General features: G+C 33.4%; 1 protein-coding gene across 1 annotated transcript; it reads right to left on the reverse strand.

Moving 5' to 3' along the window:
- Positions 1-12504: 12504 nt before the first annotated feature.
- Positions 12505-18746, reverse strand: LOC142342432 (uncharacterized). The gene is made up of 2 exons (XM_075393754.1): positions 18418-18746; positions 12505-12928 (listed from the first exon to the last, which is right to left on the reverse strand). Exons 1-2 carry the CDS (start codon positions 18609-18611, stop codon positions 12505-12507), a joined length of 618 nt encoding a protein of 205 aa, XP_075249869.1. The 5' UTR covers positions 18612-18746.
- Between the last annotated feature and the right edge of the window lie 185 nt (positions 18747-18931).

Genomic DNA, 18931 nt, shown 5'->3' on the forward strand with positions numbered 1-18931 from the left:
TTTTGAAACCTTTCTACTTTTTTTTTAAAAAAAGTGCATCATGGTATTAGGAATTTTGTGCAATTTGAATTTATTATAATTGAACTAAATACTTCAGAGAACACATGTTTTAAATCTTTTTCATAGCGGTTATTTAAAAAAAGTTTCATGCGGTTTAATGACTTTGCTTGAACGAACTACCTAGACAAGCTGAATAAGTGTAACTATTGAAAAAAAATAAAAAAAACACGTAACCACAAAACTTCTACTTTATCTCTGATTTTTCATTTTATGCAAGCTGAAAATTTTTTGAGCAGAGCATTGAATTGATCGGATGCAACAATAATTTAATCACGTACAAACTCAATGTTTTTTATGTTTCTTGGCCCAGACTTGTAAGACAATTAATTCCTGCATTTAAACTTGCTCCGTACTGAAAAAACAAACGAGAATAGACTTGCGACTATATGGTATATTGCGACAAAAGGTTGCAAAAATATGGACCAGTACAGATATTGACTTGCCGTCAGTTCCCGGGGGGATGGGGGAATTATCGGAAAGATCCCGTTTCTCTGGCCACCCCTTCTAATTATATGTGGTGTCAGGACAATATAACCAATACCATAAAATCTAATGTTATAATACTCAATTCCGAAATACTCAATGTGCCAAATTACCCAATGCCAAATTACCCATTCTTAGATTTGATTTGTGCTTTTATTACTCGAGAGCACCTTAAGTACAGCATCTTCAGTTCTATGAACCCATTACATTTTTCATGGCCTTTCTCACTTTTACGCTAAATGAATTTTTTCTAATTCTAAATCTTGCACCATTATTCTTTATGCACTCTGACAAGAAAACTACACTGCATTTTGGCAAGTGGGCAGTTAAAAATCGATGTCTAATCATAGCAAATCTACTCTCTACATAAAAAAAATCGGGCAAATTTGTCAGTAGGTTTGACACAATTTCTTTAAGCCAACTTTGGATCAATTTTTGTATTTCTTTTTTGGGTGCTACAGTTGACACGGTTTCTTATGATTTTTCAGTAGCTATGCAATTTTAAATTTCAGCTCAATCTTTCTGAGTTATTTCTATGTCATAGCGATTTTGAAACCTTTCTACTTTTTTTTTAAAAAAAGTGCATCATGGTATTAGGAATTTTGTGCAATTTGAATTTATTATAATTGAACTAAATACTTCAGAGAACACATGTTTTAAATCTTTTTCATAGCGGTTATTTAAAAAAAGTTTCATGCGGTTTAATGACTTTGCTTGAACGAACTACCTAGACAAGCTGAATAAGTGTAACTATTGAAAAAAAATAAAAAAAACACGTAACCACAAAACTTCTACTTTATCTCTGATTTTTCATTTTATGCAAGCTGAAAATTTTTTGAGCAGAGCATTGAATTGATCGGATGCAACAATAATTTAATCACGTACAAACTCAATGTTTTTTATGTTTCTTGGCCCAGACTTGTAAGACAATTAATTCCTGCATTTAAACTTGCTCCGTACTGAAAAAACAAACGAGAATAGACTTGCGACTATATGGTATATTGCGACAAAAGGTTGCAAAAATATGGACCAGTACAGATATTGACTTGCCGTCAGTTCCCGGGGGGATGGGGGAATTATCGGAAAGATCCCGTTTCTCTGGCCACCCCTTCTAATTATATGTGGTGTCAGGACAATATAACCAATACCATAAAATCTAATGTTATAATACTCAATTCCGAAATACTCAATGTGCCAAATTACCCAATGCCAAATTACCCATTCTTAGATTTGATTTGTGCTTTTATTACTCGAGAGCACCTTAAGTACAGCATCTTCAGTTCTATGAACCCATTACATTTTTCATGGCCTTTCTCACTTTTACGCTAAATGAATTTTTTCTAATTCTAAATCTTGCACCATTATTCTTTATGCACTCTGACAAGAAAACTACACTGCATTTTGGCAAGTGGGCAGTTAAAAATCGATGTCTAATCATAGCAAATCTACTCTCTACATAAAAAAAATCGGGCAAATTTGTCAGTAGGTTTGACACAATTTCTTTAAGCCAACTTTGGATCAATTTTTGTATTTCTTTTTTGGGTGCTACAGTTGACACGGTTTCTTATGATTTTTCAGTAGCTATGCAATTTTAAATTTCAGCTCAATCTTTCTGAGTTATTTCTATGTCATAGCGATTTTGAAACCTTTCTACTTTTTTTTTTAAAAAAGTGCATCATGGTATTAGGAATTTTGTGCAATTTGAATTTATTATAATTGAACTAAATACTTCAGAGAACACATGTTTTAAATCTTTTTCATAGCGGTTATTTAAAAAAAGTTTCATGCGGTTTAATGACTTTGCTTGAACGAACTACCTAGACAAGCTGAATAAGTGTAACTATTGAAAAAAAATAAAAAAAACACGTAACCACAAAACTTCTACTTTATCTCTGATTTTTCATTTTATGCAAGCTGAAAATTTTTTGAGCAGAGCATTGAATTGATCGGATGCAACAATAATTTAATCACGTACAAACTCAATGTTTTTTATGTTTCTTGGCCCAGACTTGTAAGACAATTAATTCCTGCATTTAAACTTGCTCCGTACTGAAAAAACAAACGAGAATAGACTTGCGACTATATGGTATGTTGCGAAAAAAGGTTGCAAAAATATGGACCAGTACAGATATTGACTTGCCGTCAGTTCCCGGGGGGATGGGGGAATTATCGGAAAGATCCCGTTTCTCTGGCCACCCCTTCTAATTATATGTGGTGTCAGGACAATATAACCAATACCATAAAATCTAATGTTATAATACTCAATTCCGAAATACTCAATGTGCCAAATTACCCAATGCCAAATTACCCATTCTTAGATTTGATTTGTGCTTTTATTACTCGAGAGCACCTTAAGTACAGCATCTTCAGTTCTATGAACCCATTACATTTTTCATGGCCTTTCTCACTTTTACGCTAAATGAATTTTTTCTAATTCTAAATCTTGCACCATTATTCTTTATGCACTCTGACAAGAAAACTACACTGCATTTTGGCAAGTGGGCAGTTAAAAATCGATGTCTAATCATAGCAAATCTACTCTCTACATAAAAAAAATCGGGCAAATTTGTCAGTAGGTTTGACACAATTTCTTTAAGCCAACTTTGGATCAATTTTTGTATTTCTTTTTTGGGTGCTACAGTTGACACGGTTTCTTATGATTTTTCAGTAGCTATGCAATTTTAAATTTCAGCTCAATCTTTCTGAGTTATTTCTATGTCATAGCGATTTTGAAACCTTTCTACTTTTTTTTTTAAAAAAGTGCATCATGGTATTAGGAATTTTGTGCAATTTGAATTTATTATAATTGAACTAAATACTTCAGAGAACACATGTTTTAAATCTTTTTCATAGCGGTTATTTAAAAAAAGTTTCATGCGGTTTAATGACTTTGCTTGAACGAACTACCTAGACAAGCTGAATAAGTGTAACTATTGAAAAAAAATAAAAAAAACACGTAACCACAAAACTTCTACTTTATCTCTGATTTTTCATTTTATGCAAGCTGAAAATTTTTTGAGCAGAGCATTGAATTGATCGGATGCAACAATAATTTAATCACGTACAAACTCAATGTTTTTTATGTTTCTTGGCCCAGACTTGTAAGACAATTAATTCCTGCATTTAAACTTGCTCCGTACTGAAAAAACAAACGAGAATAGACTTGCGACTATATGGTATATTGCGACAAAAGGTTGCAAAAATATGGACCAGTACAGATATTGACTTGCCGTCAGTTCCCGGGGGGATGGGGGAATTATCGGAAAGATCCCGTTTCTCTGGCCACCCCTTCTAATTATATGTGGTGTCAGGACAATATAACCAATACCATAAAATCTAATGTTATAATACTCAATTCCGAAATACTCAATGTGCCAAATTACCCAATGCCAAATTACCCATTCTTAGATTTGATTTGTGCTTTTATTACTCGAGAGCACCTTAAGTACAGCATCTTCAGTTCTATGAACCCATTACATTTTTCATGGCCTTTCTCACTTTTACGCTAAATGAATTTTTTCTAATTCTAAATCTTGCACCATTATTCTTTATGCACTCTGACAAGAAAACTACACTGCATTTTGGCAAGTGGGCAGTTAAAAATCGATGTCTAATCATAGCAAATCTACTCTCTACATAAAAAAAATCGGGCAAATTTGTCAGTAGGTTTGACACAATTTCTTTAAGCCAACTTTGGATCAATTTTTGTATTTCTTTTTTGGGTGCTACAGTTGACACGGTTTCTTATGATTTTTCAGTAGCTATGCAATTTTAAATTTCAGCTCAATCTTTCTGAGTTATTTCTGTGTCATAGCGATTTTGAAACCTTTCTACTTTTTTTTTTAAAAAAGTGCATCATGGTATTAGGAATTTTGTGCAATTTGAATTTATTATAATTGAACTAAATACTTCAGAGAACACATGTTTTAAATCTTTTTCATAGCGGTTATTTAAAAAAAGTTTCATGCGGTTTAATGACTTTGCTTGAACGAACTACCTAGACAAGCTGAATAAGTGTAACTATTGAAAAAAAATAAAAAAAACACGTAACCACAAAACTTCTACTTTATCTCTGATTTTTCATTTTTTGCAAGCTGAAAATTTTTTGAGCAGAGCATTGAATTGATCGGATGCAACAATAATTTAATCACGTACAAACTCAATGTTTTTTATGTTTCTTGGCCCAGACTTGTAAGACAATTAATTCCTGCATTTAAACTTGCTCCGTACTGAAAAAACAAACGAGAATAGACTTGCGACTATATGGTATATTGCGACAAAAGGTTGCAAAAATATGGACCAGTACAGATATTGACTTGCCGTCAGTTCCCGGGGGGATGGGGGAATTATCGGAAAGATCCCGTTTCTCTGGCCACCCCTTCTAATTATATGTGGTGTCAGGACAATATAACCAATACCATAAAATCTAATGTTATAATACTCAATTCCGAAATACTCAATGTGCCAAATTACCCAATGCCAAATTACCCATTCTTAGATTTGATTTGTGCTTTTATTACTCGAGAGCACCTTAAGTACAGCATCTTCAGTTCTATGAACCCATTACATTTTTCATGGCCTTTCTCACTTGTACGCTAAATGAATTTTTTCTAATTCTAAATCTTGCACCATTATTCTTTATGCACTCTGACAAGAAAACTACACTGCATTTTGGCAAGTGGGCAGTTAAAAATCGATGTCTAATCATAGCAAATCTACTCTCTACATAAAAAAAATCGGGCAAATTTGTCAGTAGGTTTGACACAATTTCTTTAAGCCAACTTTGGATCAATTTTTGTATTTCTTTTTTGGGTGCTACAGTTGACACGGTTTCTTATGATTTTTCAGTAGCTATGCAATTTTAAATTTCAGCTCAATCTTTCTGAGTTATTTCTATGTCATAGCGATTTTGAAACCTTTCTACTTTTTTTTTTAAAAAAGTGCATCATGGTATTAGGAATTTTGTGCAATTTGAATTTATTATAATTGAACTAAATACTTCAGAGAACACATGTTTTAAATCTTTTTCATAGCGGTTATTTAAAAAAAGTTTCATGCGGTTTAATGACTTTGCTTGAACGAACTACCTAGACAAGCTGAATAAGTGTAACTATTGAAAAAAAATAAAAAAAACACGTAACCACAAAACTTCTACTTTATCTCTGATTTTTCATTTTATGCAAGCTGAAAATTTTTTGAGCAGAGCATTGAATTGATCGGATGCAACAATAATTTAATCACGTACAAACTCAATGTTTTTTATGTTTCTTGGCCCAGACTTGTAAGACAATTAATTCCTGCATTTAAACTTGCTCCGTACTGAAAAAACAAACGAGAATAGACTTGCGACTATATGGTATATTGCGACAAAAGGTTGCAAAAATATGGACCAGTACAGATATTGACTTGCCGTCAGTTCCCGGGGGGATGGGGGAATTATCGGAAAGATCCCGTTTCTCTGGCCACCCCTTCTAATTATATGTGGTGTCAGGACAATATAACCAATACCATAAAATCTAATGTTATAATACTCAATTCCGAAATACTCAATGTGCCAAATTACCCAATGCCAAATTACCCATTCTTAGATTTGATTTGTGCTTTTATTACTCGAGAGCACCTTAAGTACAGCATCTTCAGTTCTATGAACCCATTACATTTTTCATGGCCTTTCTCACTTTTACGCTAAATGAATTTTTTCTAATTCTAAATCTTGCACCATTATTCTTTATGCACTCTGACAAGAAAACTACACTGCATTTTGGCAAGTGGGCAGTTAAAAATCGATGTCTAATCATAGCAAATCTACTCTCTACATAAAAAAAATCGGGCAAATTTGTCAGTAGGTTTGACACAATTTCTTTAAGCCAACTTTGGATCAATTTTTGTATTTCTTTTTTGGGTGCTACAGTTGACACGGTTTCTTATGATTTTTCAGTAGCTATGCAATTTTAAATTTCAGCTCAATCTTTCTGAGTTATTTCTATGTCATAGCGATTTTGAAACCTTTCTACTTTTTTTTTTAAAAAGTGCATCATGGTATTAGGAATTTTGTGCAATTTGAATTTATTATAATTGAACTAAATACTTCAGAGAACACATGTTTTAAATCTTTTTCATAGCGGTTATTTAAAAAAAGTTTCATGCGGTTTAATGACTTTGCTTGAACGAACTACCTAGACAAGCTGAATAAGTGTAACTAATGAAAAAAAATAAAAAAAACACGTAACCACAAAACTTCTACTTTATCTCTGATTTTTCATTTTATGCAAGCTGAAAATTTTTTGAGCAGAGCATTGAATTGATCGGATGCAACAATAATTTAATCACGTACAAACTCAATGTTTTTTATGTTTCTTGGCCCAGACTTGTAAGACAATTAATTCCTGCATTTAAACTTGCTCCGTACTGAAAAAACAAACGAGAATAGACTTGCGACTATATGGTATATTGCGACAAAAGGTTGCAAAAATATGGACCAGTACAGATATTGACTTGCCGTCAGTTCCCGGGGGGATGGGGGAATTATCGGAAAGATCCCGTTTCTCTGGCCACCCCTTCTAATTATATGTGGTGTCAGGACAATATAACCAATACCATAAAATCTAATGTTATAATACTCAATTCCGAAATACTCAATGTGCCAAATTACCCAATGCCAAATTACCCATTCTTAGATTTGATTTGTGCTTTTATTACTCGAGAGCACCTTAAGTACAGCATCTTCAGTTCTATGAACCCATTACATTTTTCATGGCTTTTCTCACTTTTACGCTAAATGAATTTTTTCTAATTCTAAATCTTGCACCATTATTCTTTATGCACTCTGACAAGAAAACTACACTGCATTTTGGCAAGTGGGCAGTTAAAAATCGATGTCTAATCATAGCAAATCTACTCTCTACATAAAAAAAATCGGGCAAATTTGTCAGTAGGTTTGACACAATTTCTTTAAGCCAACTTTGGATCAATTTTTGTATTTCTTTTTTGGGTGCTACAGTTGACACGGTTTCTTATGATTTTTCAGTAGCTATGCAATTTTAAATTTCAGCTCAATCTTTCTGAGTTATTTCTATGTCATAGCGATTTTGAAACCTTTCTACTTTTTTTTTTAAAAAAGTGCATCATGGTATTAGGAATTTTGTGCAATTTGAATTTATTATAATTGAACTAAATACTTCAGAGAACACATGTTTTAAATCTTTTTCATAGCGGTTATTTAAAAAAGTTTCATGCGGTTTAATGACTTTGCTTGAACGAACTACCTAGACAAGCTGAATAAGTGTAACTATTGAAAAAAAATAAAAAAAACACGTAACCACAAAACTTCTACTTTATCTCTGATTTTTCATTTTATGCAAGCTGAAAATTTTTTGAGCAGAGCATTGAATTGATCGGATGCAACAATAATTTAATCACGTACAAACTCAATGTTTTTTATGTTTCTTGGCCCAGACTTGTAAGACAATTAATTCCTGCATTTAAACTTGCTCCGTACTGAAAAAACAAACGAGAATAGACTTGCGACTATATGGTATATTGCGACAAAAGGTTGCAAAAATATGGACCAGTACAGATATTGACTTGCCGTCAGTTCCCGGGGGGATGGGGGAATTATCGGAAAGATCCCGTTTCTCTGGCCACCCCTTCTAATTATATGTGGTGTCAGGACAATATAACCAATACCATAAAATCTAATGTTATAATACTCAATTCCGAAATACTCAATGTGCCAAATTACCCAATGCCAAATTACCCATTCTTAGATTTGATTTGTGCTTTTATTACTCGAGAGCACCTTAAGTACAGCATCTTCAGTTCTATGAACCCATTACATTTTTCATGGCCTTTCTCACTTTTACGCTAAATGAATTTTTTCTAATTCTAAATCTTGCACCATTATTCTTTATGCACTCTGACAAGAAAACTACACTGCATTTTGGCAAGTGGGCAGTTAAAAATCGATGTCTAATCATAGCAAATCTACTCTCTACATAAAAAAAATCGGGCAAATTTGTCAGTAGGTTTGACACAATTTCTTTAAGCCAACTTTGGATCAATTTTTGTATTTCTTTTTTGGGTGCTACAGTTGACACGGTTTCTTATGATTTTTCAGTAGCTATGCAATTTTAAATTTCAGCTCAATCTTTCTGAGTTATTTCTATGTCATAGCGATTTTGAAACCTTTCTACTTTTTTTTTTTAAAAAGTGCATCATGGTATTAGGAATTTTGTGCAATTTGAATTTATTATAATTGAACTAAATACTTCAGAGAACACATGTTTTAAATCTTTTTCATAGCGGTTATTTAAAAAAAGTTTCATGCGGTTTAATGACTTTGCTTGAACGAACTACCTAGACAAGCTGAATAAGTGTAACTATTGAAAAAAAATAAAAAAAACACGTAACCACAAAACTTCTACTTTATCTCTGATTTTTCATTTTATGCAAGCTGAAAATTTTTTGAGCAGAGCATTGAATTGATCGGATGCAACAATAATTTAATCACGTACAAACTCAATGTTTTTTATGTTTCTTGGCCCAGACTTGTAAGACAATTAATTCCTGCATTTAAACTTGCTCCGTACTGAAAAAACAAACGAGAATAGACTTGCGACTATATGGTATATTGCGACAAAAGGTTGCAAAAATATGGACCAGTACAGATATTGACTTGCCGTCAGTTCCCGGGGGGATGGGGAAATTATCGGAAAGATCCCGTTTCTCTGGCCACCCCTTCTAATTATATGTGGTGTCAGGACAATATAACCAATACCATAAAATCTAATGTTATAATACTCAATTCCGAAATACTCAATGTGCCAAATTACCCAATGCCAAATTACCCATTCTTAGATTTGATTTGTGCTTTTATTACTCGAGAGCACCTTAAGTACAGCATCTTCAGTTCTATGAACCCATTACATTTTTCATGGCCTTTCTCACTTTTACGCTAAATGAATTTTTTCTAATTCTAAATCTTGCACCATTATTCTTTATGCACTCTGACAAGAAAACTACACTGCATTTTGGCAAGTGGGCAGTTAAAAATCGATGTCTAATCATAGCAAATCTACTCTCTACATAAAAAAAATCGGGCAAATTTGTCAGTAGGTTTGACACAATTTCTTTAAGCCAACTTTGGATCAATTTTTGTATTTCTTTTTTGGGTGCTACAGTTGACACGGTTTCTTATGATTTTTCAGTAGCTATGCAATTTTAAATTTCAGCTCAATCTTTCTGAGTTATTTCTATGTCATAGCGATTTTGAAACCTTTCTACTTTTTTTTTTAAAAAAGTGCATCATGGTATTAGGAATTTTGTGCAATTTGAATTTATTATAATTGAACTAAATACTTCAGAGAACACATGTTTTAAATCTTTTTCATAGCGGTTATTTAAAAAAAGTTTCATGCGGTTTAATGACTTTGCTTGAACGAACTACCTAGACAAGCTGAATAAGTGTAACTATTGAAAAAAAATAAAAAAAACACGTAACCACAAAACTTCTACTTTATCTCTGATTTTTCATTTTATGCAAGCTGAAAATTTTTTGAGCAGAGCATTGAATTGATCGGATGCAACAATAATTTAATCACGTACAAACTCAATGTTTTTTATGTTTCTTGGCCCAGACTTGTAAGACAATTAATTCCTGCATTTAAACTTGCTCCGTACTGAAAAAACAAACGAGAATAGACTTGCGACTATATGGTATATTGCGACAAAAGGTTGCAAAAATATGGACCAGTACAGATATTGACTTGCCGTCAGTTCCCGGGGGGATGGGGGAATTATCGGAAAGATCCCGTTTCTCTGGCCACCCCTTCTAATTATATGTGGTGTCAGGACAATATAACCAATACCATAAAATCTAATGTTATAATACTCAATTCCGAAATACTCAATGTGCCAAATTACCCAATGCCAAATTACCCATTCTTAGATTTGATTTGTGCTTTTATTACTCGAGAGCACCTTAAGTACAGCATCTTCAGTTCTATGAACCCATTACATTTTTCATGGCCTTTCTCACTTTTACGCTAAATGAATTTTTTCTAATTCTAAATCTTGCACCATTATTCTTTATGCACTCTGACAAGAAAACTACACTGCATTTTGGCAAGTGGGCAGTTAAAAATCGATGTCTAATCATAGCAAATCTACTCTCTACATAAAAAAAATCGGGCAAATTTGTCAGTAGGTTTGACACAATTTCTTTAAGCCAACTTTGGATCAATTTTTGTATTTCTTTTTTGGGTGCTACAGTTGACACGGTTTCTTATGATTTTTCAGTAGCTATGCAATTTTAAATTTCAGCTCAATCTTTCTGAGTTATTTCTATGTCATAGCGATTTTGAAACCTTTCTACTTTTTTTTTTAAAAAAGTGCATCATGGTATTAGGAATTTTGTGCAATTTGAATTTATTATAATTGAACTAAATACTTCAGAGAACACATGTTTTAAATCTTTTTCATAGCGGTTATTTAAAAAAAGTTTCATGCGGTTTAATGACTTTGCTTGAACGAACTACCTAGACAAGCTGAATAAGTGTAACTATTGAAAAAAAAATAAAAAAAAACACGTAACCACAAAACTTCTACTTTATCTCTGATTTTTCATTTTATGCAAGCTGAAAATTTTTTGAGCAGAGCATTGAATTGATCGGATGCAACAATAATTTAATCACGTACAAACTCAATGTTTTTTATGTTTCTTGGCCCAGACTTGTAAGACAATTAATTCCTGCATTTAAACTTGCTCCGTACTGAAAAAACAAACGAGAATAGACTTGCGACTATATGGTATATTGCGACAAAAGGTTGCAAAAATATGGACCAGTACAGATATTGACTTGCCGTCGGTTCTCGGGGGGATGGGGGAATTATCGGAAAGATCCCGTTTCTCTGGCCACCCCTTCTAATTATATGTGGTGTCAGGACAATATAACCAATACCATAAAATCTAATGTTATAATACTCAATTCCGAAATACTCAATGTGCCAAAATACCCAATGCCAAATTACCCAATGCCAAATTACCCAATGCCATAATACCTAATTCCTTTATACCCAATGCCAAACTACCCTCATTATAATTTCATAGTTATAATCTTGAAAATAGTTATGAGTTTCAAGGCAACCATCCCTGCATGCGGACTTTTCTGGAGAAGATATCAATCGATGCTGCTAACCAAAAGTTCAACATTATCAAAGTTTTAAGCGGAAAGGAGAAAAAGAGCAGAAAAACACAGAGTTCTGAATGAAAACGTCAAAAACATTGCAAAAATTGGCGTCATTTCGTCCCCGCTTTTTTTCTTTATATGCACAAATAGGCTTTACCAAATCGCCTTTGAACATATAATGAGCATTCTTTATCAAAGTTAGCATCAAAGTGAATATTGCTGTTAATACAATTGGGTATGCTGGCATTGGGTATTTTGGCATTGTGAACTTTCCAATTTTTGCTGGAAACTTTTTTTTTAGTAGCAAAGCATCTTTATATTAAACGATATTTATATTTGCACAGATATTTCACCATTGAGGTTGGATCTGCTTTAACTTGGTTATCATGACTAGGTATATAATACAACAGATCACCAGTTTAATAAATCAATTTTGGCATTATGTAGATTGGCATTGGGTTTATTTTCATGTAACCTTATGCGTTTTGTTTTCTTCCATTCTGAGAGTTCGAGCAAACAATATCTTTTATATTACATTTCTTTTCAGAACTTTTTTTGTTCTGCTAAAAGTGAACTCAGAATAGCGCATAAAGAGAAACGATTTTCAAAAAATAATTGTAAAATAGGACACAAATTTGACAATAGTTTGACGAAATAGCTCAAAGTTACCAATCGCTAATTGCAACACAAATGAAAATTTAAAAACTGATAACGGCATAAATTGAAAATATAAAACGTTAGACATAGCAATCATGAAATTGAGAAAAAACAGTTTTTATGCTGGTATGACTTGACTAAATTTGCGTAAGTTATAAAAAGGTGTATAGAAACACTTCATTCTAGAGTTTCGAAATCCTATTTTGAACAATCCTTGCTCGGACAAGTTGCGAATGTCAAAAAATCTCACATCTTTGTCTCTCACATACGCTTCCAAATATAATTTCTCGGCAGTCGTCAAATTTGAGGGCCATTTTCTGGTTTTGTTTGTGTTTGAACTTCTCGTATCTTTGGAGTGTTTTCGGTCGCATTTGTACAGGTGGTTCACACTGATTACCCGATATGTTGGGTTGTGAACCCTGAGAGTGGGGTTGTAGTAAGAGTCCAGGGATAAAGTTCGATCGGAAGCTGCCGGATCATCCACACATCTCAACTGGTAGACGTATTCTAATACGTTTGAGCTCATCGTGCCAATAGTCAGCCTGTTAATATGGTGAAAATTACAAGTTGATGTGTGAACAGCGGTCCTGAGAAACTTTTTTCCGTCAAGATAACAAAATATAAAAATGTACAAATTATTTGAGTGGTTCTAAATAGCAGAACCTTATCTTTAACTTATTATTTTTGATAGTTTTGGGAAAAAATCAATCCAAAAAACATGTTTCAATAATTTGTTTTTTACACTAAATTCTTTTGATTTCAACTATAAATTTGACTGAATTTTGTATAAAATTGATTGATTTTTTTTGCAATTTCTCTTTTCATTATCTGTACATCTGTGCAGTCTTTCTTTCAAATTTCTATTTATTTTTCTGATGTTTACTTTCCTAAAGTAGCCTATAAGGGCTGCCGATTTGAAAAGGGATTTTGAAAAGTAGCCGATAAGGGCTGCCGATTTGATGTTTACTTTCCTAAAGTAGCCTATAAGGGCTGCCGATTCCTAAAGTAGCCTATAAGGGCTAGAATGCAGCATTTTGTTTTGAAATCAAATAAACAATAATCTTTGTTCTCGTGTGTGTCTTGAGGAACAGAGCATGCAATAGCAGAAGAAATCTAATTTTCGGGTGCAGTAACTCAAAACTTTTTCAATTCTTAAGGAAATAAATAAAAGTAAAATTTTGGTGGCTGGTTAATTGAATTATCAAACCAAAAGGGCACATTTTTTGATTTTTATTGCTATCTTTGTTAGCTTATTTTTTGAACGACATTTTCCGTCACAGAGAGTGAGTATCATGGAAAACAAACCACGTGAGAACTAAATTACTCAAAGGATTTTGACCACTTTTTGCTATCAAGTTGAGACCAGTTTTTTGTTCCTTGTTCAGCATGTTCCTTGTTCAGCATGTCTTTGGTTGTTATTTGTCAATTGAAATTTTTCAACTTTATATCACAATGCCATGAGCCAAAAAATATGTATTAGCAATATTTCAAGGCCTTCCTGGTGAATGATCTTAACGATTGAAAATTGTTTGATGAAAAAATCATCAAAGCTCATTTAAAAACTCCTACTTTCACTTAAGCAACTAGTTGAATAATAAATTACCAAAAAATTATTTTTCATGGGTGATGTCAAAGCTTTTTTATTTGTGTACAGGTAATTGCATTTTTTCCGCTTGTAGTGATGAATCAAATAAAAACTTTGCTGCCACTTGCTTCATTTTCATTTCTTCTTCAATTTTTCATCTGTTGAAATGATTTCGCAGCAGCTGGAATTCAAGAAATTTTCAAACTTTCTAAAGAAAATGTTTTTATTTTTTTATTTGGAAGTATTACTAGCATCAATGTAAACTGCAAATTGTCGCTTGGTTTTGGAATCGAAGGATGTGTTTTCTTTTTATTGTATTTCATAGTCAAAACAGTTGTAGGATAAATTGCTTTCAGTTTCTGTCAGAAAAACAAAGGAACACATATGTAGCTGAACACAGAGTTTTTTGGTGTAGTTTGACTGCTCATAACAGCAATAACTCAGCAATCATATCATTCAGCGGGTCAAAAATCACCTCCGAATATGTTTTCTTGTTGGATATTTTTCCAAGACTATAAATTAAGTCAGATATATTGAAGTTAAAAATATGAACAAGTAACAAAAATAACAACTGCAGGCTCTTATTTTTCGGAAATGCTGTAATGATTGTAATAGTTTTACATGGAAGTACAGAAGCATTGGAATTCACTATTTTTAAATAGTTTTGTTTCCCCAATTTGAATATTTAGCAGATCTTTTTTCAAGGAAATCAATTATTTAGCCAAAATTTTGTTTTAATCACAAACCGTTGAACATTATACTCACGACAGATGTAGAGTGATTTATTCTGTTCATGAACAGATTAAATCATACTAAATATAAAGATGTAATTTTCAATAACTCAAAATTCTAATTCATTTGGAATATTTTTTCGATAGTTTCCTTACATTTCAAAGAATCTGAATTGTACTGGTGCGCTGTCTTTTTTGAAGATCTGTTCACATTTTTTTTAATGATATTTGACGTGAGGTTGGTCAGTCCTATACAGGAAGTGCAGTGAGAAAGCAAATGATTTGCGGTGTCATTTTTTTGGTAGAGTGAGAAAAGGGTGTGTGACCGAAAATTTGCCTTCTCGATTGTGGTTGTTTGTTCCCATGCGGCACTTTGACTACGATTTTTGCTATTTTTTATGAATCCATCTGGTTCTAATTTTTTGTTCAGTTAGTGTTTTCTGTTTAGATTTGTGTCAAACTTACCCAGCTAAATTTTGTTTTTCTAATGCAGTCACTTTTTTTTCAACATCATTTGTATCTACAAATTTGTTGATCTGTCTTCAAATTGAAGGCAAAATGTCTCGTTCATGTGGTCTCCCCTCTCCTAAAAATTCGTCAGGAGGATGTTAATTTTTATTTATTGGGGCACTTTTATTTCTGGCCCTAAAGCGTGTGGATGGGAGAGGTGGGGGGCAAAATAGGCAAGCTAAGACTAATTTACCAAAAAAATAACTGGAAAAGAATTTGTTTTAACTTTACCACCTAAAAACATACCCTGCAGATTGCCGGAAAACAGCCGCCGTTGATTCCAATAAGCATGATTGGGATTGATAGAATAGAAGATATTGAAAAAAAAAAGATTTTTATACAAAAACATTTTTGAAGTCCGATTTATTTTGATGGCATTTCGTAGTTGAACATAACGTACTTCTGTTTCTTAGAGAGAGGCTACAGGGGCTACTATCAATACCAATAAGCATTAGAGATGGTAACTAAGACTAATAGGAACGACGTTCAAATAGCGGGCATCTAAAATTGGGCTTTATGGGTTTATCACGTTTCTACTTCTGACTTCAATTTTTTATACTGACTCTGTTCATTTTGAATTGCTTTGCTGAGCAACTGATGTTCAAAATCACTTTTAGCAGAATGAGAGAAGAGAGAAACTAGCCTAGAGAAGTCAAAAAGATATCACGCAAAATGTTGAAAAAGCGGCAAAATGAGGTAAAGCGAAACATTTTTTTATTCGACGAAGTAAAAAAACATAGCAGGACAAGTCCTGACGTACAATTCAAAGAATTTTCATTGACCAAACAGAAAAACTAGACCTAGAATGGACTATGAAAAAATTGAGAAAACAATTTAAAAAAAAAATCAGACAAAAAAAATAAGAAAAAAAACAGAAAATCGATGTCAAAATTCCGCATATGAACAAAAAATCCACTAGCGAGAAATAAAACTTTAATTCAAACAAAAAACTCGGCCTAGAATGAGCTGTGAATGGATTGGGAAAACCATTTAGAAAAAAATCCGATCCAAAAAATCGAAAAAACAGTAAAAATTAGAGTGAAATTGCCGCATGTGAACAAAAAACCACTATCGAGAAACCGAATTTTTGTTCAAACACCGTTTTCTCGCTCTACTTTAACATTAGTGCAAAAACAAATCACGCCGCAAAACCACTCGCTTTTTCGCTCCATTTCCTGTTTCGGCGTGACCAAAATCACTACTCCAATTTGACTTCAAAAATCATGAAAATGTGTGAACAGATCTTAAAAAAACATAGCCGGAAGAATTCCGGAAACGACTCGAAGTGAAAATCCATCAAACAAAACGCGCCTTCACTTATTTATGATTATCTTAGTCGTGAAACAAAAAAGTAAAAACAATAAAATCAAATCTATTAAAATATGATAAAAAATCTGATCAAATTTTGTTATAAATTGAGATCCCGAAAAAACTATCTCTGCCAAAATAACTTCATCAAAACAATTAGTAATTACAAAAATCACTTATGTGAATTTTGAAAAAAATACCTTAGGCTAAAAGTATGAAAAAAATAGCTCTTAAAAACAACTTCCACTGAAAAACTGGAAAAAGTTACTAAATTTTTTAATATTTCAAAAACATATAAACCCAAAGAAAAATTCCCTTCAGCCAATAGGGTATCCAGATGCTTGCAAAACAAAAAGCAAGTCATAATAGGCAAAGAAACTTGGCTAAAACGAAAAACTGCAAAAAAATTAAGAAAAATAGTTCCAATTTTTGCCATTTTTTTGTCCTATTTCTCAACAAAAAAAGATTCTTACCCACAAAACTGTAACCAATTGTTATCATAAAACTGCTCAAGTAGAAGGGGTTTCTTCAATACCCATTTGAGCCGGTAAAACATAATAATCGTCAAAAAAACGCAAAAATTAGCCCGAAAATCAGCAAAATACATTAAAACCTCCGAATTCATAAAATCGCAAAATTCATATGAATTTCCAGAAACCTTCAAACCACTACCGAAACCAGCCTAAAATTAAAACAAAATCATAACCAAACCTATTAATCAAAATAAATAAAAAAAAATGCTTTAAAATGCCGCACGTGAACAAAAAAATTTCGCTCGCTTAGAAGAAATTTTTTCACACATCAATTTCTCGCTCTCTCAAAAACAGCGGTGTGAACAAAAACCACTCTCTTTTTGCTCCGCTCTTCACTTTTGTTCAGCATCAAAATCACTCCAAATTTTTTCACGCGTTACATTTCCCGCTTCAAAATTCACTCCAAAAATTGATTAAAAAAAGGACTTCTCCAATACTCCTCTTCGAGTCGTAAAAAAGACAGCGCCCCAATACAATTCAAATTCTTTCAATTGTAAAAATTCTTTTAATTGTAAAAAAAAATAGGAGCGCTATAATAGCCGGCTGAGAAGATGAGGGCGGCTATTAAAAAAATACATAGCTCAATTATTTGCTCCGTAACCTTGCTCTACCACGCACATGCATTTGTGATTTTTTGGGAACTTTCAGTTTGTGCCCCCCCCCGTACGTTATGCTCCCCCGTCACAGAGCACGTGTCATTACATAGCAAATTATTCAATAAAACTATGGCACGTGCGCATTTGGCTGCTAATAAATTGCACCAACTAAGCTACTATGTTAGGGGGGGGGGGGGGAGGTTGTTATGAATAAAGTCGGTTAAAAAGCTGGACAGTAAAACCAACTGAATTACATAATGTAGATTATCTAAATCGTATTGCACATAGTCAGCAAAAGGGATCTATTCTGTTTCGCCCCCCTTCAGTGTTTTTTATGACCCCCAGTTACAAATTATACGTTGTTACATATCACGTTACTATGTAAGAAAATAGCACGTGCGCCTGGGGGTCATAAAAAGTTTATGCTCACTAAGCTGGGGGGGGGGGGGGGAAACAGAATAGATTCAGCAAAAGAATGATAGCAACCTTGAGCAGCCTCTAGTTAGTTTATGCTCGAAGTCAGATTTAACTTTCGCTGTGACAGAGTCGCCACTGTTCTCAGCCATCATGAGGGGAGACACAAACGGAAATGATCCCTAAAAAATAGCTTGCTCGCCTGAGGACATCAAAGTCATATGCTCAATAAGTGGGTTGCGGGATAGATCTCAAATAAGCAACAACAAAAATCAACAAAAAACACTTGGGGGGGGGGGAGGGGAGGGAAAACGAAATAAAATGATCCAAATTTGAATCCGGAAATAGACCCACCTTGATTTTGCAAGAACATCGAAATCGGTCAAAAGTGTCAGCAATGATTCTGGGCTGAACCTCCCTTTGAAACTGTCGACACGAAGTCCAAATGTCCAAAGTGTTTCATTGACGAATCGTTTTTCACGACAGAATTGAAACGGTGTCGATTTTCGTCGGCGTCTGAGGCAATCCAAGTTAAATTGCTGGTGCATAAATCATTGTGAACAAGGCAGGTATGCTTCAGAACTTCTAAGTATTGCGCTGGCTCTAGAAATTTTGCTTCTACAGCTTTGTCAGTGCTGCGAATATGTATGGACGTTATTTGGGTAACATCAGTTACCGGTTTATCTTTGGGTAATAGGGTCTGTCGCGAAACGCGGTTTCCGTTATCCCTAAACACCTTTTTTTAATCTGAGTTTTTTTCGCTATTTTAGAATAAGCTTGATAAAAAACGGCAATTTAATGCATAGAATTTGTTTAAAATTTAGCATTTCAAGTGGACAAAAAAGTAAGATTTTGTTGTGTTTTGTGG

This window comes from Convolutriloba macropyga, chromosome 7 (genome assembly GCF_964194025.1).
Source record: "Convolutriloba macropyga chromosome 7, txConMacr16.3, whole genome shotgun sequence".
Lineage (NCBI taxonomy): Eukaryota > Metazoa > Xenacoelomorpha > Acoela > Convolutidae > Convolutriloba > Convolutriloba macropyga.

Excerpts from the sequence above, each read along its gene's own strand:
- LOC142342432 (XM_075393754.1), bottom strand. The coding sequence starts at position 18,611 with ATGCACCAGCAATTTAACTTGGATTGCCTCAGACGCCGACGAAAATCG. Across the intron at positions 12,929-18,417 it reads GATGTTCTTGCAAAATCAAG|GCTGACTATTGGCACGATGA; the intron begins GTGGGTCTATTT and ends CCATATTAACAG.